Consider the following 27,973-nt stretch of genomic DNA (forward strand, 5'->3'; position numbering starts at 1 on the left):
TACTTCTATTTCAAAATTGTCTTATTGTGAGAATATAAGGAATATAGATGCAGCGAGTTTAATGCATAAACCAATACCATTAGCTTGAGCAAAAGATGTACCCAGGGTCTCCCAGCACCAAGAAGATAGCAAAAATTCAATTGCAACTACTTCCTTTTTTCCCAAGCAGCTCAAAATGCTTTAGCAAAGACCTTATGACATATCATTATTAATGATATAAGAAAAGGTGAAAGATTCAACAACTGGGGCTCTTGACTCCAAGCACTTTATCCACTAAAACACATGGCATTTGAAGTTTAAAAATTATTAGGAAAATTTCCCACTGAATATGATCTCAAGATTTTTTGTAAAACATTAAGATTTACTAGGCCTTGAATAGTATTTGAGAAGTAAGAGTGACTACACATCCAGTTTGGGGATATAAACTAGACAATTTAGACTGTAATCATGATCAGTTTATGAGAGTAGCAAATAAGTGCCAAATCAGACCAGTACTGTGAGATTTGCTATGCTATTTTGAATAATTTGGTTCAAATATCCATATTTGGCCAGTATATAATTCCAGTTCATTCTGGTCACATCAGAAGGGAACAAGGATCTTCTGTACAGATTTTACTACCCGACCCTTGTAGCTCTGCCAGACCATGTAGGTTGCCAGGAACACTGGAAATGGGACAAATCACTCTTTCCCTCACTATTACATTTGGTGTGAGAAGTGGATCAAAGACTGCAGTGGAAGTCTGCACGTGGGAACCAGAAGCTGAGCAAGTCTCCGTTACCAAATAGCTACCATGCTGCAAAGGGTCACGGATGGAAATGGCTGGCTGGAGGACAGAGCCAGAAGCAGACAAAACAGATGCTCCCTGGCTGCCTGACAAAGTCTGGTACCTAACAGATTCTGACTGCTGGACTTGTACGGATTGGCCACGGGATTCAATCCCAGAACCGCTCTCTTTGGTGAGTAGCTGAGAGTTTTTGGCTTCATCATCCATCCCAAGGCTTATCTCTGCAAGTTTTTTAAATTTGGGACTGAGTGAGTCCAAGCAGCTGTCATCAAACTCATCAGCAATAAAACTGCAACAACCCAGGGAGCCGATGGGAGAACCAGGGGCACCCATTCCTTCGTTATCATAGATCAGCAAGCAATCGTTTGCTTCCTGGCCATCATCTTCCTCGGCACAGGCAAATGCTTTCTAAAGGTGGAGAAAAGTGGGAAAAAATGAATCATAAGAGACACTCAGTGGAAGAATGTAATATTATACCATTCTTAGAACTCAAGGTTTGATCAAGAACGCGTGATTTAGGTAATCCATAGAAGTAAGGGCATCCTCTGTATCAGCAATCTTGTGAGAGCCTGACCCGTAAATAGGGCCCATGCCACACCTCGGAATATTCCAAGAATCCTCATCCTAAACAAGCCCTTCCTGCCAGTCTCTCCTCACACGCAGTGTCAGCCTTCATCTGCTCTACCAGGCTAGATGCCAGCACTTGCCAGTCCTGATACCGAAACTGTAGGTGAGATCTGTTCTAAAGATGCACCAACCAAGGGGCAAGCAACCTGCCTCCCAAAGTCCTCTCTGTTCTTGCACCCTTGTCCCATTTTGATTCTATGCTTCCTGACACTTCACCTAATCTTGGACCACAGCCCTTGTTCCCCCTTTTATGTTTGGGTCATTAATTCAATGGTTCTTCAACATTTTTGGACATGGACTCCTTGACAATGTGAAGAATACTATAACCCTCTCAGAAAAATGTTTGCAGATGTATTCTGACATACTTCATGGTATTGGAAATAGAAAATAAGCTGCTTTGTATTCCTAAAGAGGATGCTGCTGATCTGAAAAGCAAAAGGTTTTGCTTTCTGTTGTCATTCCGGTTGGAGGAATGAGGTGTCATATTCTCTCATCTTATGTCTACCGGCCCCTTCTTCCTTTTGACCAGTAGCCGGATTTTGGCAGCCATCTTAGGTTATCTGTATTATTTTACAAGGAGCCTCTACTTTTTTTTCTTGTATTTCACCAAGCTGCAAACAAACGAACTGTAAAACTGAAGTAGAGTCAAGTAGAAAGATCTCTAATGTAAACAAGATAACAAAGCCACAAAGTTTTCCACCAAATTACCTGAGAAAGGTAGGAGTCTAGGAAGTTCATGTTTATTGCCCCTTCACCATAGTCCATGTTGGTTCCTTCCATGGAATGCCTTGTTCTCATTGTTCCGGACTGTCCTGTGGAATAGTTGCTAAGTCCAGCGGCTGTTCTGAATTCTGCAGCGGCTCCAGATCCTGCAGCTGCTCCAGGGTTGGTGGTCACTTCCATTCCCAAAGCTCCTTCCACCACCGTCCCTCCAGCGTATGTATTTGTACAAACTTCTAAAAACAGGAGAAAATTCGATAACATCTCATGCTGTGATTTGTTTTGTTTTGTTTTGTTTTGTTTTTTTCCTGGTCTTTGATATCCGTGAGCAGTTGCCAAGTAAAGCAAGTATGTGGGAGAAAATACAATTTTATGACTCGAGGTGATAAGAACATCCCGCAGTCTGTTATGTGAGAGTAACAGAGGAGGTGAGGACATAACAGAGGATATTAGCAGATGAAATAGTTCTGAAAACATGCTAATTGAAAAAATATACAAAGGAAATAGATTTTCAGTGACAACGGCCAGAAATGGAAAAGTAAAAACAGAATATTCAGCACACAGCAATGGAAAGCTTCTAATGCAATGCTTGTTTGTTTTCAGGAAAAAAGAAATTGTAATTAAGCTGTCATATTGGCTCAATATGGAAACCAAAGAGGAAACATACATAATGTAATCATGCAAATTAGCAGATGTTAATTTGGTGTCTTGGTGCTTAATGAAAATTTAATAAGCTGTGACTATTTTGCCTGTTACTTTTACATTACATTTTCATGGAAAGCTATTTTTTCTAGAAAATTCTGAATATAGTTTTTGCTATGTAATTATAATGGGAGAAGCAGGTAAGGATTAAGGATTAAGGTAGCTGATAAAGACAGTTACATTTTTGGGGGAGATCTTATGCGGATTTTTCAGGCTGGACATTTAAAAACAATCTATTGCTAAGCATGGAATTAAGAAAAAATTGAATATTAGGCATTAGGTCTTATGGTTCTAGTTTACACCTTAGTTGTAGCATTGAGATAAGATGAATAAAATAGTCATTTGGTAAACCAAAGAAATAAATAATTTCACCTATATGACAAATAAGCGATCCTTGTCCCATAATGATTAAATATAAGAATTGGTAATTGAACTCAAATCAGGATCCTGTTAGTTCTGGGGAAGGAAGAAGGGCAACAAGACCTAGGATGTGCACACATGAGGCTTTAACTGCAACTATTACTAATGTTGATAGGCAAAGTTGGCTGGTGAGTACATAGTGTTTGTTATATTTTCCTTTACATTTTTCTATATGTGTGAAATCTTTGCTTATTAAAAAATTAATAATTTAACCCCCTGAGAGCTCTACTTCAGTTTATTAAAGTTTGGAAAAGTATAACAAATCTTCAGCTAGTAAAAAATGGTGACATCAGTGGACAAATGAACTTATTGAAGCCAGAGCTAGGTCACAGAATTGACTGATATACTAACAGTAAACCATTTCATTGAAACCCTATTTCAGGGGTGACATCTCTCAGTATGTGCACAAATACGCAAATTATTAAGAAAAGAATTTAGAACATTTCTTATTTTTCAATATTTCTTATTTAACCCATTATTGCTTTCAAAAATAAATTTTATGTTCACTTACCAGAATTTTCCGTGAAATCAACTCCATTGGCAATTATAGGTGGCACATAGATATTTGCGATTTCCTACAAACCATATGCAAAAAATAAATACATTTAAAAATTATCCAGATTTCACCAATATAAGTAAGATATGCAAATGGAGACATTACAAGAATTCCAAATTCTTCCAGGAGTAACCATTTTTATGATTTGACATCTGAAGAGCTAAGATCCTAAAAGGCTCCATTCATTTTAGTACTGACTCTCATGAGTCCTTGAGGGTCAGGAGTATCATTTTTATACCCCATTACCTCTTTTTCTATATGAATATAAATCGAATTTTGTTCTGTATGATTGAAATAAATGTTTTACGAAGTGTATCCTCACCTTGTCTTCAGGTTGGGCTCCTTCAATTCCCCACGGACGAATTGTTCCTTCTGAACCATCAGGCACTGGGTTGAATCCACCGGTCACTCCCCCGATAGGACCGGTCCCACAGTAACAGGTCAGCAGCAGCAGGAGGGCCACTAGTATATAGGAAAACAAAATATCAGCACATTTGAATCACTTGGAAACAATTTGACATGGCAATTGTCAGAAACATTACAAAGAAAATACAATATTTTTTAACGCTTATGGATAATCTAATAGAAAGCAAAATTAGTTTCTACAAAATAAAATTTGGTAAATTAAGCATACTAAAATTTCGCATGATTATGAAACTAAAGGAGACAGATAAGATTATTCTTGAGACACGTATATTGTTTTCTTAAAATAGGCACTGTTTGATGAATGATAAAGGTGGCCATTCAGTTCCTCAATCATTTTCCGTCATATATATTTTTTTAATATTGCATTTATTTGTACATGTTGAGGCTATGTATATGGTGTCAAGTGAATACACACCTGAAGAGTCAAGATTTTAGGTAGGCATTATAGTGATTTGGTAATCTGGTCTCTAATGATCTCTTAGAAAATAGCCATTAACTTGCAAACTCCCTCAGCAACTAGAGTGATGATCTAATATCATTGCACTCTTAATTGTGACTTAGGAATTCTTAGCTTGGAGGGGCCTTCCTGCCTGGGTAATAACCATTCTTTCTGTGTGTATCAGTCACATCTTAGCAATAAAGATTAACATCATTCTCAGGCTAATGGGCCAAGAAAGAAAGGAGGCACTTCTCAGTCTAGGTAGTCAGTGACCACACCTCCACCTTTGGCCTGCTGAGGCCACCTGAATCCTAATGTTTGAATTCTGTTCACTTACTGGCAGCTTAGTGAGAGATTTAAGAGTATATAGCCTCTGGAGTCAGACTTCTAGGGTTTGAGTTTTGGTTCCACCATACACCAGCTGGACAAATTATGTCATCTTTTCTTGCCTGCATTAACTGATCCAAAGAATGGGAGAATATATAGTATCTACCTCATAGATTGCTGTGAGGATTAAATGAGATAATATAGATAAAGGATGGTACTGAGTGCCATGAGGACTTGCCAGTATTGTTTGGATGGGCTACATCAGTTGTACAAATTAGGTCAGTTTTATATATTTTATATATACATAAATGAAAAAAATTAGGCCAAGTATATAAAATAAAATAAGTTGGACGTAATACATTTTCTCAAAATTTAACATAATGTTCACATAAGTGATACTTCTAAAGGTTTTCTTTACTTATTGTCATTCTTAATTCTATGACTTTGTTAAATGTGTGGGAAGGGTTGAATATTATAAATGGACAAATTAGTTTTGAAAAGTGATGAATATATATCTGTATGGTCAGTATTTTTAGGTGGCCATAATAGTCTTTTAGAAATCTTGTTTATCATTGTGTGTGCAATATGTATTATGTTTTTACATATGCATCCAGAGAAAGTTCTGTCCTGCCCAAAATTCAAGATACGACATTTTGCAAATGGTGATATTTCACATGAAGCAAATGTGATTGTGGGAATAATGGAGTATATTACCTCTGACTGTCATCCTGAGCCACAGCTACTGTACAGCCATCCTGTACAGTAGCCTAGAGGATATATGCATACCTCAAAATTCAGCATTTCAAAATCAGACTTATCATTGCCACCCTACTTATCTGTGCTTCCTCTGATATTTTCAATTTCATTTAATGGTTTCAGTAGCAGCCAAATTCAGTGGTGCATCTGGACTTCTGTTCCACTCTTCCCATCCATTTGTCTCCAGATCCTCTCCATGTACCCGCATCGTGCCTTGCACATCAATTCTTTCCTTTCCAGTCTTATGCCATGGCTCAAAACCTGGCCTCCATCATCCCTTGTGAACTATTACAATAACCTCCTAACTGTTCTTTCCTTTTTAATTTACAGTACACACTGTGCCAATGTTATCTTTCTAAAATACAAATATGATCGTGTTAGTCTTTTATTCAAATACTCTCAGCAACTCTCCTTTCCATGTGTGTGTAAGCTCTTTCAAACTAGTCCCAAAGCGTTCTCCAGTTTCAACTCCTTCACTCTCCACAATTTCCCCTTGCTTTAGCCTCCCAAGGCTGTGTGCTTCCTAAAACCTGCCAAGCATTTTCTGGCTTTGGCTCATGCTGTTACCCTTTGGAAACACCTTTCCCTCTTTTTGTACTTGCTATATCCTACTCATTTTCCAAGGCTCAAATGGACGATTCCCCTGAGTCTGTGAAACCTCTGCAATATTCCTTAGTGTTCACTTTTATTTTATATTATATTATTAAATATATTACAGCTTTATCATGGTATATGTTTTCCATAGAGTTAGACATGCATAAATCTACTATTACATGAAAACCAGAATCAAGTTCCCTTTCTTGGAAGGTACCATAAAGACTCATATATAGGTACTTGAAAAATTTTTGGTTTTGAAATTGACTAATCATGACATTGGAAAACTGAAACTCTGAGTGTCAGTTTCAGCTATTAAATGAAATGATGCATGATAACTTTAGAATAGTAAACACTTAAGGGGAAAGAGGAAGGAGAATATATGGCATGTGTAGGAGGCCACTAAATGTATGGATAGCAATTTATTTCTTTTTTTAAAAGAGATCTGAATAAATATGGCAAATATTAATGTCTGTTAAGTCTGAGTGATGGTTATATGTTATATGATTATATGAGTGCAAATATTAATACCTGTTAAGTCTGAGTTGTGGTTATATTTGTGCTTGTCACGGCAATTTTCTGTTCTTCTTTGTGGCTTAAAAATATCTCATAGATTTAAAAAAATTAAATTAAGAGGTTGAATAATCTTTTTAACTCTAAAAGTCTATGGTTCTATAATAAATTAGGGAAGTGACTGTGAATTTATCAAGGATTTCTTTCATTTATACTATAAGAATTTGACATGAAGTTCTTTTAAATAGAGACTTGTTACATTCAAAATACTAATTGATTCACACGATTTTAAGTGTAACTTTTTGAAACCTACCTATTAAAAAAAATAAATTTTAGTTTTATTGAAAAATAATACATGTATGTAATTTCCCTCAATGTGTTCAATAAACTTAATATATTAAGTATGAGAGCCTTACAGGAGTATATTTTCAGGTAGAAAGCTATTCTGAGGAAATTCTAGATTAAGCAATAACTTCTCAGAGTCTGTGATATATTTATGTGCATTGTAAAGCTCAAGGCTTATGATATATATTTTCCCTAAATTTATTTGGTCAGGGTTCTATTTTATTTTAGAATTTCATGAGATTTGTATACGGAAAAGACATTGTAGAAAGTGCCACACTCATGGATAAAGTCATTATTTTGACCATGAACATCATGGCCAGTGTGTAGACTATTCATGCTTCATTTTTTTCCTTCTTGAATCTCTCATGCTGTTTTCTGTATGTCTAACATATACGACTTGCTTTTCCGTATTATAAATACAGATTGTTGGCAGGTGACGTGTTAGCTTTAAACATTTCTGATTTTTCCTGAAAATGCCATTTCTGATTCTTCCTGAAAATGCCATTTTCCCCCAGCTTTGCCTGTAAAACAACTGCGGAGATGCATTGTCCATGCAGCGGGAAGGCCTCTGCATGTGCTGACACCCAGTGCAAGCAGGATGATGCTGCGGCATACTCACACAGCAGCAGCAAAAGACCGAGGAGTAGCAGGCCGATGGCGGCAGACCCCAGCCTACCAGGCCTCTCTTCAGTAGGCTGCTCAGGGGTTTCGGTCGTGATCGGAACTCTACAGGTGCCACTGTTGTCACACTGACAGACTTCCAGAACCAAGCTCTTCGGGGTCTCGCACCACATGCCCTTGCTGTCCGTGATGACCGGGGAGATTCTGTACGTACCGGGAGATACCTGCTGTGTGCTTCGTAGGATTGCAGAGGTGGCTGAAGGGAAACAACCAAACAAATCAGCAGTAGGACAAGGCGTATCTTGCTCCTTGCTCTGAAAACTATGGTGTTTTTTTTTCTTTTTGGTGAACAGAACCAGAGTTGCCATAGACATCACTGTCACAAATAGCAGGGTGAGGCTTGAGCAGATATGAGGGCTATCGGAGATCAGTGGGTGTATGGGGTTATACTGCCTCCTTGTCCTCCTGTCTGCCCCAGGTGGGCCCATTATTCTCCCCCGTGAAAACTCAGTCCTATCTTGATTTTCCCCCAAAAGAGGAGGGGAGATGGGCATCATTTAAATCCCAGGCCTCCTTCTTCTGGGACTTAACCACTCTTCTGTACGTCTGCACCAACCCCTGGACCCTGGTGTAGACCTCTGAATGTATCCCTTCCGCCTCACTCCAGGCTTTTGTGCCTGACTTATCAAGACTGAGTTTCTGCTTTGGCTGCTGCTACTTCAGCTGCTCTTGTCGTTCCTCAACCCATGAGCCTAATGCCAGTTGTATGGGACTCCCTGTGGTGAAGGCCTGTTGCTTCTCTGACTCAAGAGCAATGATCGTTCTCCATTCTTCATTGCTATGCTCTCCCTTCTTAAGTGGGCTCCAGCAGCAGCTCTCATAAGCTGTAGGGTTGTATCCCTTGAATCATTCTTGACCCCATCATGCCCCTTGACATGGTGCCCGATCCACCTCGTCCAACCACTGCTACCTTGCCCACCCTCACCCACACAGGTGTGTCTAGTGCCAGGTCCTGTCTCTCTATGATGTTTCTTTTGTAGCCTTTTCGCTGGACATGTGTCTGGTAAACCCATTTGGCTACATGCACAATTTGGAGCTAGATCCCTACACCAGGATCAGTAAGACCCCACGAAAGAAGGCCACGGAGAACAAGATGCCTTTGGTGACTCTAGCAATGGCAGATCCCTATGACTAGGGTACCACAGAGTAAGCACATTCATGAAAGGAAGCAAGATTAGTTCAGAAAAGAGCTAGAGACAAGTGAGTTCATTTACAAAGGATTTGAAGTGGCCTGCTGGTCATTATAAAATCCTAAAAGGGAGAAGATTCTTATTGTCTAATGGCTTTTTCTGTGAGACTCCTGGAAAACAGAGGAAATGTGAAATTAGCATGATAAATGTTAGGAGAAAAGGAAGGATGGATTAGCTCTTGCCCATTGGCTAATAGGTTTACAAATTTCAGTCCACCATGCTCTCAAGATTCCTGACTAGTGACCGACTAGTGACAGCCTTGAGCAGGCTGACACCTCCAGTGCTTTATGTCTGTTGACAGCCTGCAGACATGAAGGCTGTATTTAGAAACCTAAACAGCTCTGCAATAAAATAGGTGCCTGACTATAATCTTATTTTTACTTTTTTGGGGTGCTGTGGAGGTACAGATAAAAAATTAAAAATATAAAGCTATCCAAAAATTGGAGTCCACATGAAAAGCAGAAAATATTAAATAGTGCTAATATTATATTATATCATCCCTTTTCTTTCCTGAAGAGAGAAGAAATTCATGCGGCTAGGACCTCATCTTCATTACAAAGGATTTTAAAAACTACTCTTGGAAAGGAACTGCTCCCAAATGAACTCTCTCTTAACCTTCTGGAAATATAAAGAAGTAGCAACTTTCATTTGTGGAAGCAGCTTTACAAGTACTCACCATCAAGTGTTGTGATCTCCCACAGTTCTGTAGTTTTCTCCTTCTGCAAAAATGTGTAGGGGCCAGTATATTCACCCTTGCCCATTAATATAATTTTGACAACCACGGAAGGTGATGAACTACAGATTGTTTCCTTTTCCAGGACAATTATTGGACAATCTTCATTAAAATAAGGTATTTGGACATGTATGGTGCCTGTAGAAGTTTTACCTGTTATTTCTATAAGAATAACATTTTAGAGTTAGAGAAATATACAGAACAAGTTGTACAAAAAATAACTAAATAAATAAACCTTTAAAATTTCTCTCACATGCAGCCAGATTAGTGTATCTACTCATGAGAAATTGTACTCGTTATTCCCACAAGTAAAAAGATGTCACCCAATTTCCACACCTTGTTGAGAGCAAATTTAAATTTATCAACTTGGCAGATGTCTTGATTAGAAGCATGGCTATTAATTTAATATGCTTGGAACCAAGACCTATAAGGTGATAAATTCACTGATTATGAATGAAATCAACATAAAAATAATAGTTTTCTTAAACGTATCCTACTGCACGAGCCCAGACTGTATGAAATATTTTTGCTTCTAAAGCTTGAGGCAGAGTATTTGGAATAAACTATGATTTATTTTTATTACCCAAAATATAAAGTTTATTGAAGAAAAATTTTTTAATGTTGACTGTCAAAAACAATAAAATAAAAATCTCTCAGTGGTGGGATTATGAATTATTTCTGTTGTTTCCCTTAGTGCTTTTTTCTGTTTTCCCAGATAATATGATTTTGGGTGTTTATTCTTTTGTTTTATTTTTATGTTTGCTGATCGCCTTGAGCATAAATTAATTTTACACTTAGGGAAACACACATAGTCAGTGAATATTATTTTTAAAACATTTCAAAAGATTTTTATTGTTCAATGATATAAGTGCTTGAGGTCTCTATAAGTAACTCACTCTGTGTGTAAGTAACTCACAAAGGCGCCTCACATTTGAGCTGAGCTTCCCTGATAGGCTTTCTGTCTCAATCTTTATCCACCTTCTCAAACCCAGAAATTCCTGCCCCAACAGCAAACAACAGGACCAAACACAGAATTCACTGGTCCAACAAACTCCAGTGAGAGGCTGGGATGCTCAGTCTTCTCCTGGATTTAGCCACCTCAAACTTGAGACCCAGAGTCCCTAAGATAATTAACTTCATCTAATGATAAAGGTAATATGTTAATAATCACAGTCATCTATTCATCAAGAAATGCCAGTTGGAGTAACATTTCTCTAAAAATGAAATATTTTTTCTTACCATCAATGGCCAGAACCTCAGCTGTGATTGTCTTGTTAACCATGAAAGTAGCATCCCAATTAATGCTTTTGACAAATTCGATTTGAGCAGTTTTTGAACCAATAATTAGCAAATCACCATAATTATATCCCAAGGTGTATCTGTTTTGTAATAGAAAACAAGAATAGGTTTTTTTTTCAAACATGGAATGTTACCTATTTAATGAAAATGACTCATTAGTATTTAATATATTTATACTTAATATAAGACTATGAAACATACTTTTATAAAAGCAGCAGAAGCTTAACATATTAGCACAGACAAGCAGTATTTCATAATCCTTAAGTATATGTTAGCCTGGTTTTTCAATTTTCTGCTCTGCTCAGTAAAATAACTGTGTCCTTGTTCTTTTTTTTAATGAAGATTATTATTACTGTTTTATTATTAAATTTCTTTTTGGCTGCGTTGTGTCTTTGTTGCTGCATGGGCTTTCTCTAGTTGCGGCGAGCGGGGGCTAATCTTTGTTGTGGTGCGTGGGCTTCTCATTGCGGTGGCTTCTCTTGTGGAGCACAGGCTCTAGGTGCGTGGGCTTCAGTAGTTGCAGCACGTGGGCTCAGTAATTGTGGCACATGGGCCCTAGGGCGTGCAGAATACAATAGTTGTGGTACATGGGCTCAGTATTTGTGGCGCATGGGCTTTGTTGCTCTGTGGCATGTGGGATCTTCCCCGACCAGGGATCGAACCCATGTCCTCTGCATTGGCAGGCAGATTCTTAACCACTGCCCCACCACGGAAGTCCCTGTGTCCTTGTTCTTTATACTGCAGCAGCTACTTTGCATGGTACTCTACTATTTTAGGCATATGTGTCTTGTATGTGCTGTTCTATCTGACTGCACCACGGTCTTCTGGTGAAATTCTACTCTTTTTTAAGGCTCAACTGAAAGTCTCCATGAAACTTTTTCCTGATCTCTCTAGACAGGCTAAGTCATTCTTTTCTTAGTTTCCACTTTAACTTATGCTTATGCTACCTTTGCTCATAGCATGCCTCTTCTTGAGTTATATGGTTCCTTGAGTTGGCTGCCTTTGTATCTCTTTGTATCCTTGGCTCAGAATAGTTTAAATGTTATTTTGTAATAGTTTATAAATTAAAACTAGTCAAGGTAAACAACAAGTTCCTACTGTATAGCACAGGGAATTATGTTCAATATCCTGTGATAAACCATTATGGAAAAGAATATGAAAAAGATTATATATGTATAACTGAGTCGCTTTGCTGTACAGCAGAAATTAATACAACATTGTAAATCAACTAAACTTCAATAAAATAAAAAAAAAATTCAAGGAATAATAAAATATTAAAATAAAATCTCACCTGACATTTAAGGCAGCTTTGCCAGTGTCTTCATCAATGGCTTGATATGATCCCACGGTATAACTGGTCAGGTTTATACTGCTTATGCCTTTTGGGATAATAAATGTCTTGAAAGGAGGACGGAATATAATTCCTTCCCTCACATTTATTACTTGGATTATGAGTTGGATTGGCTGGACTCCATGTTGAGAGATTATTGATTTGTGAAATTCAGCTTTGTTTGTGACGATGACATTAAGTTTCCAAGTTTGTAGTTGTTCATAATCTAGAGACTAGAGTAAAAATAAAATTAGAAGGAAAGAGGCATCACAAAAATATCTGGAAAGAGGACAAGAGAGCTCTATGCTACGTGCTATGAATGAATCCTTTATTTCTATACAGCGAAACGGTTTCACAGATCATTGCAATGCTGTGATGAGAATCCTTTAGAATTTGTAACTCATGAAACCTCAGTTTGGTAACAGATACTTACGAAGCAGAGTACTTCTTTTTAGACTAACAAAACACCTTTACAGTTTCTTCAGGCTGTGTGGTACAGTGGAAAGAATCACAAATCTTCTATGGTAACGTGGTTTGAACCCTGACTCTGCTACTTAATAGCTATGTGACTCAGGGCACAATATTTACTATCTCTGATCCTCAACTTTTTGCTTCTGGTAACCCTGACTCTGCTACTTAATAGCTATGTGACTCAGGGCACAATATTTACTATCTCTGATCCTCAACTTTTTGCTTCTGGTAAAACACTGTTACCTCATCAGATTGTTGTAAGGACTGAACTAATTAAGGCCCATAATACATTCCTGTAAATGGCAGCTACATCCATTCACAGAATAGTTATTGGATTCCTGTGCAATAATATCCTTTCTGGCTTTAAAAATTCCCTGTTGGCAAAGATAAATTACCTTAATAAACTTGGTTGGCAAATAGGCCTCTGCAAAGCGGTGAGTGGGTGGCCCACCAACTCTTCATAGAACCATTTTCAGATAGTCCTGTGTGTTACCTATTTGTTTGACCCTGTTATTGAGGTGGCCCAAATCAAGGCCTGAGGTATCCCAGGATAGCTTTTTCCATTCACTAGTCAATTTTTTAAGGGTGATGGGATACGGAAATGTTCATTTTGGTTACATTTGTGTATAACTGAAAATAATTAAGGTATGAGATCCAGATTTGAGTTTTAACTTTGCAATGACTGGTTTTGTGGGATCAAGTGTTTCCTAGTGGAGAAGAAGAGAACGATGCTTAAATAGGTCATTATAATATAAGGGGTAATTGACAAAAGAGATTACAGAGTCTATGTGTGAAAGCGAGTGAAGACTTGTACTTGAGAAAGTCAGGAAAGGTTTCCGAGAGGTTTTCATGTGAGCAGAGTGATTCAGGGTGAGGAGGAGTTATTCAGGCAGAGTGAAAGCACTTGCAAATGCCAGAGTTACAGAAGGTGATAGGGAGATGGCTGCTGAGAGGCCTTGGATGCAATTCTGACGGGGTTGAAGGTCATCTCAAAGGCCAGCAGGTGGTCATCACCCTGGCTGCATATTAAGAGTCCCCTGAGGAGCCTTTAAGAGCCGGTTGCTGCCTGGCCTTCCCTGCAGACCAACTGAACCAGTAGTTCCTAACTTGCCACAGGCTGGGAGAAGCTGCAGGTGATTCACATGGACAATCTTGATTGAGGGCCATTTTCACAGCCAATGGAGAACAAGGAAAGTTTTTAAAGAGGAGAGTAACTGGTCCAAATTGGCTTTAAGAAAAATGTGATTGAAGGAGAATGATGGGAAGTATACACAGGAGGTAGGTACGTCAATCAGGAGGGGAGGGGGCAAGGCTGAGAAGAGCACAGGCTGTGAGAAGGAAGACCAGGGCTAGACTTTAAGGACAGTTTCTAGGGCAGAATTTGATGTCTGGCTCTAGGTGGTGAGAAAATGCCACGATTGAAGGATAAGGCCCAGGTTTCTAGTTTGGGAGACTGGATGACACCAACACAGAAGACTGGGAATATCTCATTCCTAGGCATTGTTGGGAGTTTATAACAAAACCCTTGCAACTGAGGATGGCTGTAACCCACTCTGAAAAGCAGAGTAATAGCAACCGCTTATGTGGCTTCCAACAATCTAGAATTCCAGGGATCTCCCTGTTAAGGAATATTATGGATCTGTCATTCTACTGGAGTCACAGAATTAAAGAGAGAAGCTCCCATATAGTCCAATGTTCTATGGCAAGGAATGTCATAGAATAGTGGTAATATTCTTCTAGTCTATACAATATCCAGGCATAAATAGCCTTATGTTATTTCAGATGAAGGGTCTATTGTAGCCAAGCCTGTTAAATGGAAGTGTTAGTCAATTACTTATTTTTTATTTTGCAGATTTAGTTTTTACATTTCCATTTTCTAGAAAAAGTCGCATTTTTTTTCCCTCTGAGGACCGTAGCTAATCCATTTAAAGTAAGTTGACAAATTCACAAGCAACTATTCCATGTATTCTTGTCTGTTCCCGAGTTTAAGTCGGGCAGTGCGTTTTACTTTCTTGTGCATAAAACAGGCACGCCGATAAATATATGTATATTAGTGTGTTTGTGTTTCTATAGAAAGTGTGATAGCTTGGAAGGAAACAAATCAACATGTTAAGAGAATTTCCTTAGGTAATGGGGCTATGTGTGTCTTCAAAATTCTATCTACTTTTATGTGTTTTTTACGTTTTCTATAAAGAAGTGGTATTATTATTCATAAGTGAATAAAGTTTATTTATAACAGTTTTGGTTAAAATATAATAATAGTTTTGGTTATTACAGAACATTTTTCCCACTGAAGAGAAGTCAGACCTTACCTTAACCACCTTCAAGATGCCTTCGTTAGTTATGGGATCAGTTTGTATTTCAAACCAGTTCCCATCATTTCCAGAGGTAAAGGAATACACTGCAAACCAATTATCTGTGAACTCTTCGTCCAAATCTATTACTTGAAATCGAAGCAAGTCAGAACTTAAAGTGTTTTCCTCGATACTTGCTGAATACTAAAAAACAAACAAACAAACAAACAAAAAAACAAAATTTAAGACTCACTGGCAGGCTTTATCTAAATGAATCATATTCATTCTGAATGGCATTAGTCATTAATTCTCTAATTATGTATTGCCTCCTTGCTGTTTACTGAATTCTCATATTTTACAATAGCTTATTTTAAAAGAAAAGTGCAGAGAGCTCAAATAAAAGCCAGCAAGCAGGCAAATCCTGGATTAGGATGGCAAGGTATAACATAAAAAAATATATAATTATTTTTCAAGGAATGAAAGGCACACCTGCAATTTTCTGAACATTGGGATATTATCGTTGACATCTTTCACTTTAATGTTACATTCACATTGTGTTGCTAGTCCTTCTCCATCTCTGTCTGCACCATGCACAACCAGATTATAGCTGCTAACTTGCTAAATTTGGAGAAAAAATAAAGAAAAATGATTAATCTCTAGTGCCAGAGATACGAATGACAACTCCTTGCTTCCTATGGGAAGGAGGTGAAAATATTCAAGTTCATGGTTCATTCTCTAGAAGGACCACACGCACCGTTCATCGTCCATCATAGAGGAGGTATGTGGGGCTCTGGATGGTTGGGTGGAAGTCTTTATGAGGCTAGTACAGGTTTTCTCTGAGCTTCTTAGGGCAGGATAGTACACTTGGAGCAAAAATAGACAATGAGGATGGTGGGATGTTTATCAGAGGGAAACTCACTTACAGAGCTTCCCTGCTGGTCTGTTTGGAAAATCACTTGTATAAAAGTTATACAGAGTCTGATGGGGTAGCATGCATTGATGGAGATGTGGTGGTAGGACAATGGAGCAGAGAGAGGAAGGGGATTCTTTAGTATTCCGGAAGTAGGGGTAAATTTGAAAGAAGTCAGGAGAAAAAGCATGACACCAGAGAAGGCTTTACTCCAGATAGAAATTTCTCCCTCCATCTAAGAAATTTCCTTCTCCTCCATCATATGAGGGATTAACCCCAGTTCAGTCTCTGTCGTGCATGCAATGCCTTCCCTCACTCCCCCGCTTTAACTCCCACGGGTATGCTGACACTTGTTTCCTTAGGTACAATTGATTGCGCAGGTCACAAGTACACATCCCACCCCAGCAGAATCACACTAGGATGCAAGGAGTTTCCCTAGATTGGGCCAAGTGAGTCCTGGGAACCTCTATTCCTTCCTCCTTTTATTCTCAGGTAGAAAGGAGTCACCTCTCTTAGCATTCTTACAACCGAATCCTGAGTTATTGAACGCTCCCCAGTGCCTTGCTTTACCTCTCGATCAAGTGAATTGGTCAAAGTGTGGACTTCCCCGGTGTGTCTGCTTAGGAGGAACATGGGTGTGCCTGCAGGTTCCTGAGAGATAATTTTGAAGGCAATTTTAGAGTTCAAGTTGTTCGGTTCATCTGCATCTGTGGCATTCAGGGTCATCACCAGTGAGTCTAGGAATACGGAAGAAGTTTATTAAGGAATATGTAAAGATTGACACTATGTTCACATGAAATGTTCAGCACAATTTCAAACTGATCTTTGTCTTTTAAGATCTTAAAACTAGAGGGCTTCCCTGGTGGCACAGTGGTTGGGAATATGCCTGCCAATGCAGGGGACATGGGTTCGAGCCCTGGTCCGGGAAGATCCCACCTGCCGCGGTGCAACGAAGTCTGTGCGCCACAACTACTGAGCCTGCGCTCTAGAGCCCACACGCCACAACTACTGAAGCCCACGCTCCTAGAACCCGTGCTCCGCAAGAGAGAAGGCACCACAAGGAGAAGCCCACGCACTGCAAGCTGCTCTCCGCAACTAGAGAAAGCCAGTGCGCAGCAACAAAGACCCAACGCGGCCAAAATTAAATAAATAAATAAATAAAATAAATCTATTTAAAAAATTTAAAAAAAAATCTTAAAACTCTCTGTGTGCTAAAAAAAATTACATGTCACTTGCAATATCTCTTACTGTCTCAATCAGGTGAGCTGCGCTGCCTTCCGGTAAAAATCCTCCACTTCTCACTAAGCCTTGGTTGGTTGTGTTGAGGTTGGGACTATTTTCTCTTTATTTTTTCCGTTGCTGGATGGCCTTATAATTCTCCCTTCCCCCCCATTATCCAAGTAATGAGTATATCTCTGTCCCTTATAATCTAAAAAAGCCCAGCTGATGCATCCAGGTTGCCTAAAGCCACCTCCTTAGCTTTGTGACTAGGATAAGCTTTGACTTGATAACACAATCACAATTTGGAAATATAGTACACTGGCAGTGAACAAGTAGCTCAACCACAAATATTAGAAAGGAAGACTCAGGTTATCTTGACGAATTTTTCTTCAAAACTATTGATGAAACTAAGAGAATAAACTAGCTTGTAAAAATGATGTACTATAGTGACACTTGTATCTGAAAAAAAAAAATTAAAAATGGTAGTTACTGCAAAAGACTTACTCGAAGCACTCCTTTCTTCAATTTCACCCATGAACATACTTTTTGAGAACACTGGAACATTGTCATTTATATCTAAAATTTTGACTGTTAGTATAAGCGGTTTCTCTACATCTTCTCCCAGGACATTGAGAGCACGACAGGTAATCTAGAAAAGGAGGGGAAATGTTAATTAACATTCTACAAACTTTAGTTTGCCTACTATTAAAACTTGTAGAGATAAGGCCTCTCCTGGCATGTACAGTGCTTTTGTGCAAAGAGGAATAGTATTTCCCCAGAGAGGAGACAAAGCAGGAAAAAGTGCCGACTCTGGGCGTACCAGTTGGGCAAATTGCCCCTTCCTGCAGGCTGGTACGTGTCTCCTGGCAGCATGAAGCTCTTGGCAAGCAGCGTGCTGGAGTTGAGCGCTCATGCACCCTCCTGGGGTATTCCTTCAGGGGCACAACCATAAGGGGAGGCTCTTTGTTTTATTTTATTTTTTAATTTTTTGGCCATGCCGCGCGGCATGCAGGATCTTAGTTCCTCAACCAGGGATCGAACCTGTGCCCCCTGCAGAGGAAGCGCAGAGTCTTAACCGCTGGATTGCCAGGGAAGTCCAGGGGAGGCTCTTTGTAGAGGGACTAATATTGTTATTTGTTGGTGGATGGATTCATGCACTGATCTCTCTTCTAAATTAACCTTCTAAAGCCACTGTGCACGAGGGGAAGGGTGGCCGATATCGAGGACACAAACTTACCTGGAAGCTTGGGGTTTCCTCACGATCAACTATGGTTGTTATGTTAATTTCTCCAGTGTTTCTGTTAACAATGAAGATTCCAAAAGGGGGCTGATCAATTCCTATTCCAGAAATGTGGTAGGTAATATCCTGGTTTGCTTGGAAATCTGAAGTAATCTGTAGCCCAAAATACCCAAAATGTTAAGGCGATCATCACTCAGGCCTATTCCTTCCCCTCCTCTCCTCCATACTCTCAAGTCAATCTATTCATTTTATTCACTTTCTTGACACTGTGCTGTTTACTTTTTTGCCTTGATAGATAGTTGCAATGTGAAATAAATTCAAATTTTTGCTTCTGTTGACCACTATGGACCAATGTGTCGTTAATCATTCTGGCTTTAGAATATTTGCCCGGATTGTGGTCACCATGGTGATGTTAAAAGGTTGAGAGAAAGTCAAGGACACTTAATATTGACAAGGCTACTTCTGAATGCTCCTTTCCTTCGCAGCTAACATTAAAAAAACAAAAAAGACATTTATTTTAGTTTAAAAAGGAGGAGCTGAAGAAAAAAAGGGAAAGGGATTATGTAGTAAGTGTTAATATTAGAATGCATTGCTTTTATTATTATTTTTTAAACTTTTTAATAGGGAAAACTTCAAATATATTATAAAGTTAGAAGAGTATAATGAACCTGATATATCTCATCACCCAGCTTCAACAATTCTGAATACATGGCCAATCCAATGTTGACTCTCAACCATCTTTAATTATCTTATTGCTGTGTATTGGTATGGTATGATTTCAAATCCACTTTAAAAAAAAAATCTAAGAATAAAGTTGTTTTGTTCTAAGAGTGAAGTTGCTTACGTTGAGGAAGCTGTGTCAGGATGTCATCATGGACATCCGTGGCTGTCAATAAACATTCAGTAGCTCAGCTATTGGGGAGCAATGTTGGGAGCTTATTGATACGAACATGTGGAGCAGCCATTATGGCTGAGGGACATTTAAGCTTTAAATATCAGGAGATTATGAGGACCTCCTGAGAGCGTTCAGTCTGGGCAAGGCAACTCTTTGCTGATCTAAATAGCTCTCTTGAAGACCTTGGGGCATTATTAGCTCCTGCCCGGGCAAGGCAGCTCTTTGCCTGGCAGTGGTGAAAACCACGATCTTGCTTGCCAGTACCACCGCCTCTGTTCCCTAGTAACGTGCTCTAGTGATAAGGGACTTGTGCTTTTGCACTGGACATCAGCTTGCGGTTGACTAAACTGACTCTCCCAAGAACCAACTCGTAGAAAAGTACAACTCAACTACATTTGTACTCTATTCCTTTAACCTCTCCCTTGCCTGGAACAATAGTGTGATTAATCTACTTGTGGTTAGGAGTACGGTATTTACTGGTTTATTGGGAGACATTATCTTATATGTTATTGGCTTGTGAAATTATTATAACTCCTGCAGTGAACCCGTGTTAAATAAATTACTGGTAAAAATCTTATTCTCGGAGCATAATTTGCTGCCCCAAACAAAGCACTTTCCATATAATTTTTCTATTTGTTTGCTAGAATCTGAATCCAAAAAGATGTATCCATTGAAATTGATTGAAATGTCTCTTAATTATGTTTTATTACTCTAGAAGCTATAGCTCCTTCATCTTTCTCTCTTTTAAATTGTTATTACTATTATTACTGTGTTTTTTGTTTTGTTGAAGATACCAGGTTATTTGTTCTGTGGACTCCTCAGTCTGCATTTTGCTAATTGGAATTGCCATATTATTTTAATTTACATCTAGTACATTTATTCTGAAAACATTACTTCTGCTCATAATACTTACTGTGGCAATTGGATTTTTTTTCGAGTTGTCTTCTTCTTCTCTGCAGGGTCTTGCAAATTTCACCCATTCACGTTTGTATCTCCTTTTGCCTTGTTGTACCGCTGTCTCATATTCTCCATGTTGCCCTCTTGTCTTATGTAAAAAGGGATTCCATTTTATTATGCACATTGTTGGAAATTTTTGCTTTGAGTATTAATTATAGACACCTAGGTTGAGGAGCCTCCTATGTTTCAAGATCTCTAAGACTGTTAAATATCTAATTTTCTCTCCCTCACACTGTCAAGCAAAGAAGAAACATTAAATAACTAGAATAGCTACAGAGCTATATGATTTTTAATATTAGCATTTAATCATATTTTATATTTTCTATATATATTCCACAACATCTAACTATTCTGTGCATAAAAGACAGGTTTAATGAAAACCTGTTGATTTATTTAAGATAAGAAGAATGTATGAGATAAGTTACAATAATGACACTTATTCTTGCTAGTATTTAAATATTATTAGGTTAGCCATTAGAATTTTAATTATATTTTCACAATTAAATTATTAAATAATTTAAAACATTAAATATTTATTTTTCCTGAGTACAATTTTAATTTTTTAACTAAACTATTATTTTAATTACAAAAAACTTTTTCATACTTTACCTCTATTCTCAATTCTCCATGAACCAAAAGGACCACCTGTAGGCATTTAAATAAAGTCAAATTAAATGTGAATTCTTCAAATAAGTAATTACATAAGATAATAATCCTGGTTTTTACATTCTGCTGTTCATATTGTAGTTTGTTTCTATTTCAAAAGAAGTAGATTTGGAGACGCAGTATTCAAAGGGCAAAATCCTTCCAAAAAAAAGAAAATACTCTTCGTATAAACAAGTTCTTTCAGTTCTTTAATCTGACTACAGCATTTCAATGATACACAGGAGAATCTATTGGACTTTTCAAAATTCTAACAGTTGTTGCAGCAACCAGACTTTTCTTACCTGGCTGCTCTATAAACACTTCCCGGGAGCTATGGAAGCTATTGCTTTGGGAAACAATGGTGAGCATCATTGTGATAAGCTTCAGAAAGTGCCATAGGAGATTATTAAAAGCCATGACCTACGCTACTGACTTGTACAAAGGCAATGCTGTATTAGTTAGTTGCAATTGCAGGGTAAGGCATTTTCTTAGTCATATAAGAGTGGAGAGAGTGGAAAGGAACTAGTCTAATTTAGAGAATGAAACGTAAAAGATCGGGATATGCTATTTCAATCACTAGTGTTGTTTTCTGTGGGACATGGATCTGCGCATCTCTGCCTTACTACTTCAATTTAAATTTGAGCTTATTATTCATACTGATCTGAAAAAAACTAAAAATAAAGATAAAATGAAGCCAGGTGGGCCAGGGTCTTCACTTTCTCAAGAGCATACAGGACCTTCATCTGTGTCATTTTCCCCCTGGAATGCATTCTTCTTTCCCTTCACACACTTAAATATTACTCATCCTTTAAGATCATTTCAAGTTCCAACAGTCTCCATGAAACTGTCCTTACTGATGTCTCCTTTTCTGAGTTTGTACAACACATATTCTATAACATGCAGTTTTGCTCGTAATGGTTTACCATGATTCATCATTTCTTATGGCTTCATGTGCATTGTGATATCGAGCCAAGAGAATTGCAAACTTCCCAAATCATTGCTTCTGTATTATTTTTCTTCTTGCAATTCGTACAATACCTGTCCCTCAGCAGATGTTTAACCACTATTTTGTGACTCACTGATTACCTAATCTGAAGAGAATCTGGTAGGGAAAAGATTGTGAAAAATAAATCAGAAGAAAAAAATGATTATTTTTTTGTGTCAGTTGCTATTCATAGAGCTTTATGTTTACTATCTCACTTAGTATGGTAGTCATCTGAAGGAGATTCTTTTATTGTAATCCTTATTTCATGGATGAAGAAATGGAGACATGAGAGAATGAGTACTTTGCCTCAACTAACAGCCCCAGGAGAGCCAGGATTTGAACCCCTGCAGCCTGACTCTAAAGCGTGCACATCACCACTACACTAGATTCTAACCAAAGTCAATGTAAATAAATAGAAAAAAACTAGTCATAGAAAGAAAGTTATATGATAGTCAGTTTAGATTCTTCCGGGCAAAGGCTGCAGTTATTCCTGAAACAATGTAGATTTATTACATTGTTTATTTTGGAAGGTTATAATAAAGAGGCAGGTCCCAGTCTGAACCAAAGGAATAATCATACCAGACATAGAATGCCAGGACCCTTCCATTCTAAAAATTTCAGTAAAATCTTTATTTCAAAGGGTGTTTGTTAAAATTGTCATGAAAAAGAACCATTACTGTGGTTCTAACAGGTCTCAAAATGATTTTACAGCTTTGTTGCTCTTTATTAAACAATATCATGAGTTACTTGGGAGAAAAGACCAGAGCAATGTAGTCATTGTACTACTTTCTCAGTTCATAAGAACAACGCAGCCACATGTGAGAGGAGGGATGGACCAGGCACAATCTCTTTTACAGGAAAACCAGAAAGAGTCATCCAGAAAATATGAATCATGTTTGTACTAGCCCCATGGAGAATGATTCTTCTAGTAGACATTAAGACATGATTTCTGTTTTCCTGGGAAGCAAAGGCAGGACAAACCCTAAACTATGGAAAATGAGCATTGCAGACAGGTGTTTCTTATTTGTTCAATCATTCCATTGAATCAGAGCCCCTAGAGAAGTTACTCAGCCAAACCTTTACTGTTTCCCATCCTCTGTTTTAAAGTCAGACCAACAAGAATGTTCTCCAATTTTAGGGAATATTGTGAAAATGGGATTATTTTTGTATTTCTAGGAATATGGGGCACTTCTGAATAATGCAGTGTTCTTTATATATGTATCGAGACATATAATCATAGGCTTACATTATTTTGAATAGTGTTTTTAAAAAACTTTCCTATTTTAGTTAATTAATACTTTTATGTGGCTACTTAGATGTTTTAGTTACTTTGTTCATATACGTATTTTGAATATGTAATAAATATTTCAATAGTTTCTTGACAATGTAAATCAACTAAGTTTTCTTTTTTTGTGGCCTAGAGTCTAGGAAATACCAATGTGGAGAAAACACTCCGTATCTTGAGAATTTCTTTGCTTTTCTTTCTTCCCTTTGTTTCCTGGTTATTTTTATAATTTTGACTACATGATTTTTAAAGCATTGATATGGTCTAAATACCTTGGCATACGTAAGAATTAGAAATATTTTATTAAAAGCAAATGAGATTATTAAGTTAAAAAGCGTATGACATAAAGTGATTTGATATTCACATGCCCTATTTGCTAATTAAAATGTATGTAGTTATATCATTAAGATTCCTATTGAGTATGGTAGGTCCACAATAAATATATTTTGAGGATATGGGTGACTGGATTTTTAAATATCATATATAATAACAATTGCTTTTTACTGAGCTGGCCAAGGTTTTGTTTAGAGTAATCTGTTACTTTAGTGTGGGGAAGGACAGACTGTTAGACTGTGGATTGGATCCACGGAGCTAGTCCTAGCCAGGCTAGGGCATGGCCACTCTTCTCAGAATGGGATAAGAGTGGATCACAACCACTCCCCTCTGGGAAATTTGTAGAATGAATTGGGTAATTCAAAGAAATCATTACAAATTATAAACTTGATTTTTTTAAATTATTAATTATTTTTGGAAAAATTCATGAAATATATATACATAGGTTGGTGATATTTTTATAATTGGTTAAGTACAATGATTATTTATGTGTCAGATCATAGAGGTCATTCAATACATGTTTGAATAAATTTCATATGTACAATTCAGAAGAAATGAGTGATTTATATTTTATGATACCTCATAGCTTTATATATATATATAGACTTTTTAAAATTAAAATTTAAAAACCTGAAAGTATTTTAATAAGCTTTGTATCAATCAAGGCAAATTCTTTAATTTAAAAAAAATGATATATGTTTAATTACTTAAAAATTAATTTAGGACGGTTCAATTTTTAATAACTGATGTTTAGAGTAAGCTCAATTTAGAAAGTTAAGCCTTGTATCATGATAGAGGTGATAAGAAAAACAAATACCCATGGCTGTTTTCAAGAGCTCATTTTAAAGACTGTGTAGGATGCAGTCAAATGTAGCAATAGAAAATTGGACACTGGATCCTGAATCCCTGAATTAAAATCCCAGTCTCACCATGTATCAGCTGAATAACTTAGGAACATTACTTAATTTTTCAGTTTCCTCATCTGTAAAATAGAAATAATAATTCTACTTACTTTATAGGTTTGTTGTGAGGATTAAATGAATTAACACCTCTAAAGCATAGAGATGATCCCTAGCCTACAGTAACTGCTTAATAAGTGTTAATTACTTCTGTCTAGACTTTTAAAAAAAGGTGTAAAAGAGCCACTGTGATATTAAGTGACCTTTTATTATTATTATTCATGTCAAGGCACATAAGGACTTCCTCTTTCTTGAGCATCAGAAAAAGACAAGAACCAGCGCTCCACCGTACAATTGTGTAGGTTGCTCCTTTCACAACTCCAGGGGGCACTGTTCACATTGTAGTTTATGTGAATGAACTTCCTGGCATTGTGCAGTGTACAGCCTGGCCAACTGTGCAGTGGCCATGCAAGAAAAATGTGCATATTATACAAATTCAATTATTCATAGTATAATTATGGATAGTAGCCAATTGCCTATGTAATTCTTGTGATGAACTTCCCAAAGCAAGCCCTCACCTTAGGCTATCAGAATGACTCTTAACAGGAAAGGTAGAGACAAAGGCTAAGAGGTTTATGAGAAACGTCATGGACACTGAGTGTTCTAAGTGAAAACCGGTTTCGGGTATTAAGTAAGTGGGAGCGGTAATAGGTGGAAGTAATGACATCTTTCCTAAGTTTTGCTCAAGTCAGGCAGGGCTGGATGGAATTTCTTGGCAAGGTTATTCTGATTTTAGAATCTTAACTTTTGGAGAGGATCAGGAGGAAATTTATTTTCATATATTTATTAGTACTGGAAATTGGATTGCTTCATCAATCAAAATTCATCTTTATTACTAAAATATTACAAATAATAGGAATTAGAGTCTTACAAAGCACTTTATGTTTTCCACAGCACTTTCCTATGCACATAGCTCCTTTATTCTTACTGTGGTCACTCTCATTAGTCAGGGGGATATGATTATTCTTATTTGACAGCTGAGGAAGCAAGGCCTGGAGTGAGTCAGTGGTACAGGCATAGATTGAAGTCTGTGACTTAGCTTTCATATATTACCTCTCTAGGCAACACTTGTATGGTCATAGGTTGGTGGCATTAACTCAAAACCTCCAAACAGGTCTTCCAACTTTCAGACCCCACCCTTTAATAACAAAAGATGTGCGTTCCCACTCCACAGTGCTTTTAAAAGCATTGTTTTTTCCCATCACCAAGCTATTTCGAAACTCTGGGTGGCTCCCCACTTCTAAAAGGGTTTCATTACCCTTCACAGAACGCACTTTTCAGTCTGACCCTCATCTGCTTTTCTAACTTCATGTCCAGATTCTCCAATGTAGACTATCATTCCAGCCAAATCAGTGTGTCCATTGCATTTAGGCAAGTGCCGTAATTGCACCTGCCTTTGCATGTGCTGGGCTGACAACCGAAGATATCTCCCTGTGGCCCATCTATACTTACCAAAAAGCAGCTCAAATCTCATCTGGTCCATGGAGCCTTGTTTGCCTACCCCACCTCTGACTGACACTGCCTTCCACTAATAGCATTAAGAGTAGACCAGCACTATCCAGTTGAAATATAATAACCACAAATGTGAGCTGCATATATAACTTTAAATTTTCTATTATTCATATTAAAAAGGTGAAATTAATTTTATTAATATATTTTAAACTAATATATCCAAAATACTGCCATTTCAATATGTAATCAACATAAAAATTATTAATGATAAATTTTACATTTTTTTTTCATACTGAATCTTCAAAACATGGTGTATGCTTTATACTTAACAGCACATTTCAATACAGATCAACCACATTTCAAGTGGTTGATAGCCACATGTGGCTACTGGCTACCATATTGGAAAGAGCAGGTCCAGACCTCTCAGTTTAACAATTATGTATGAAGTTATATTGTTGCTTAAATAGCTTGTGTGTTTGTGTATGTGTGCCTGTAAAATTTTCCTGAGGGGAGCAAAATGTTCTAACCTCTCATAGCTTCTTCCATGACTAACATTATAGAGGCACCATGAGGGGAAGTTATAGTTGAGAGAGGCCGCATTCAATCATTCATTTATCCATTCTTCAAACAATTGTGCATTCACTGTAAGACAGATATTATGGTGGGCATTGGGGATACAAAGATGAATAAAACTGTCATAATAGAAACAGACTCAAACAGAAGGGTGCGATACCAATTTTTCTGCTTGACCATTGCCATGAGAGGGAAGGATGGGAAACTGGCTCACAGGCAGTCTATTCTAATTTTAAACATATTTAATTTTTAGAACGTTCTTCCTTGAGAACTATCTCCCTATAACTTCTTGAAGTTCAATTATCTCAGTTTTTTTAGATGAGGAAATGAGGTAAACTGATGTGTAGGCCAACCCAACTTATTATTGCTAAAATGAGGAATCAGTATTAGGAATTTAAAAAATATTCATTATGGCGTATTTCACTATTTTGATATCTTTGTGTAACTGATAATATTGTGACAAGTTTTCTTCTTTACTAAAATAACACATTTAAGGAAAAAACTAGTCTGTAATATCCAGGTTAGTGCTTTGCTCTCCAGATTCCACTTCTCTTTTATGTAATATTATATAAAACTTTCCCAATCCACAAAAGTATTACTCTTCTGAAAAACTGGCTTATAAAATATTCTGTCTTCTTTTGTACCCAAAGGTTGGCTGTCTTTTGCACATAAAGGCTAAACATAAAACACTGTTTTCTTAATAACCCTCCCAACTTCTCTAGAGTCAAACATTGCTTTGATTTTAATTCCATGGTCTTTGACTACTTAAAAACAGGTCAGGAATCAAGACCAGGCATGTACAATTCTTAGCCATATGCTTAAGAGATATAAAACCTTGGAAAATAGACCTCGTTCTCTTTTATGTGTTTTAGTTTGTGTATTAGAATAAAAGCATGAATAAAAAGATGAATAAAAGCATTACTTTGAAGAAAGTGAAGGTGTTGTGGAAAATAGACTTGAGACCAGGATTATTTAATTCTTTAGTTAATTATTTACCTAAAGAAATCCTAAATAGCAACTTTCAAATTCATTTCTATCTGGCTTATTTTCTTATGTGAAAATACAACCTTAAAAAAAACAACAAAAGGGGGAAATTGGTAATCTTTACAATTTCATTTTAAAATGTTTATTTCCACTGAACTCTTTTTAGAATTTATAATAGGGATTCAGCAGTCAAATATAGCATTCTCTAACAAGGAAGGAAACAGGGAAAGTTTGCAATTATTAGAAAAAAATAGGACTTACCATTAAAATGGTCAGAGCCCCTGTGGTTCTGAAAAGCAACCAAGCCATTGTCTCTGATTTCCTTG

At 37.3% G+C, this 27,973-nt stretch overlaps 1 protein-coding gene across 1 annotated transcript; it reads right to left on the bottom strand.

Moving 5' to 3' along the window:
* Nucleotides 1–575: 575 nt before the first annotated feature.
* DSG3 (desmoglein 3) lies at nt 576–27,956 on the bottom strand. The gene is made up of 16 exons (XM_061169094.1): nt 27,909–27,956; nt 21,041–21,076; nt 20,388–20,519; nt 18,577–18,732; nt 17,844–17,988; nt 16,689–16,855; nt 15,698–15,826; nt 15,227–15,412; nt 12,405–12,676; nt 11,054–11,193; nt 9,758–9,976; nt 7,830–8,087; nt 4,133–4,272; nt 3,766–3,829; nt 2,121–2,368; nt 576–1,193 (listed from the first exon to the last, which is right to left on the bottom strand). The coding sequence occupies exons 1-16, from the start codon at nt 27,954–27,956 to the stop codon at nt 576–578; spliced, it is 2,958 nt and encodes a 985-aa protein (XP_061025077.1).
* Nucleotides 27,957–27,973: the final 17 nt, after the last annotated feature.

This window comes from Eubalaena glacialis, chromosome 15 (genome assembly GCF_028564815.1).
Source record: "Eubalaena glacialis isolate mEubGla1 chromosome 15, mEubGla1.1.hap2.+ XY, whole genome shotgun sequence".
NCBI lineage: Eukaryota > Metazoa > Chordata > Mammalia > Artiodactyla > Balaenidae > Eubalaena > Eubalaena glacialis.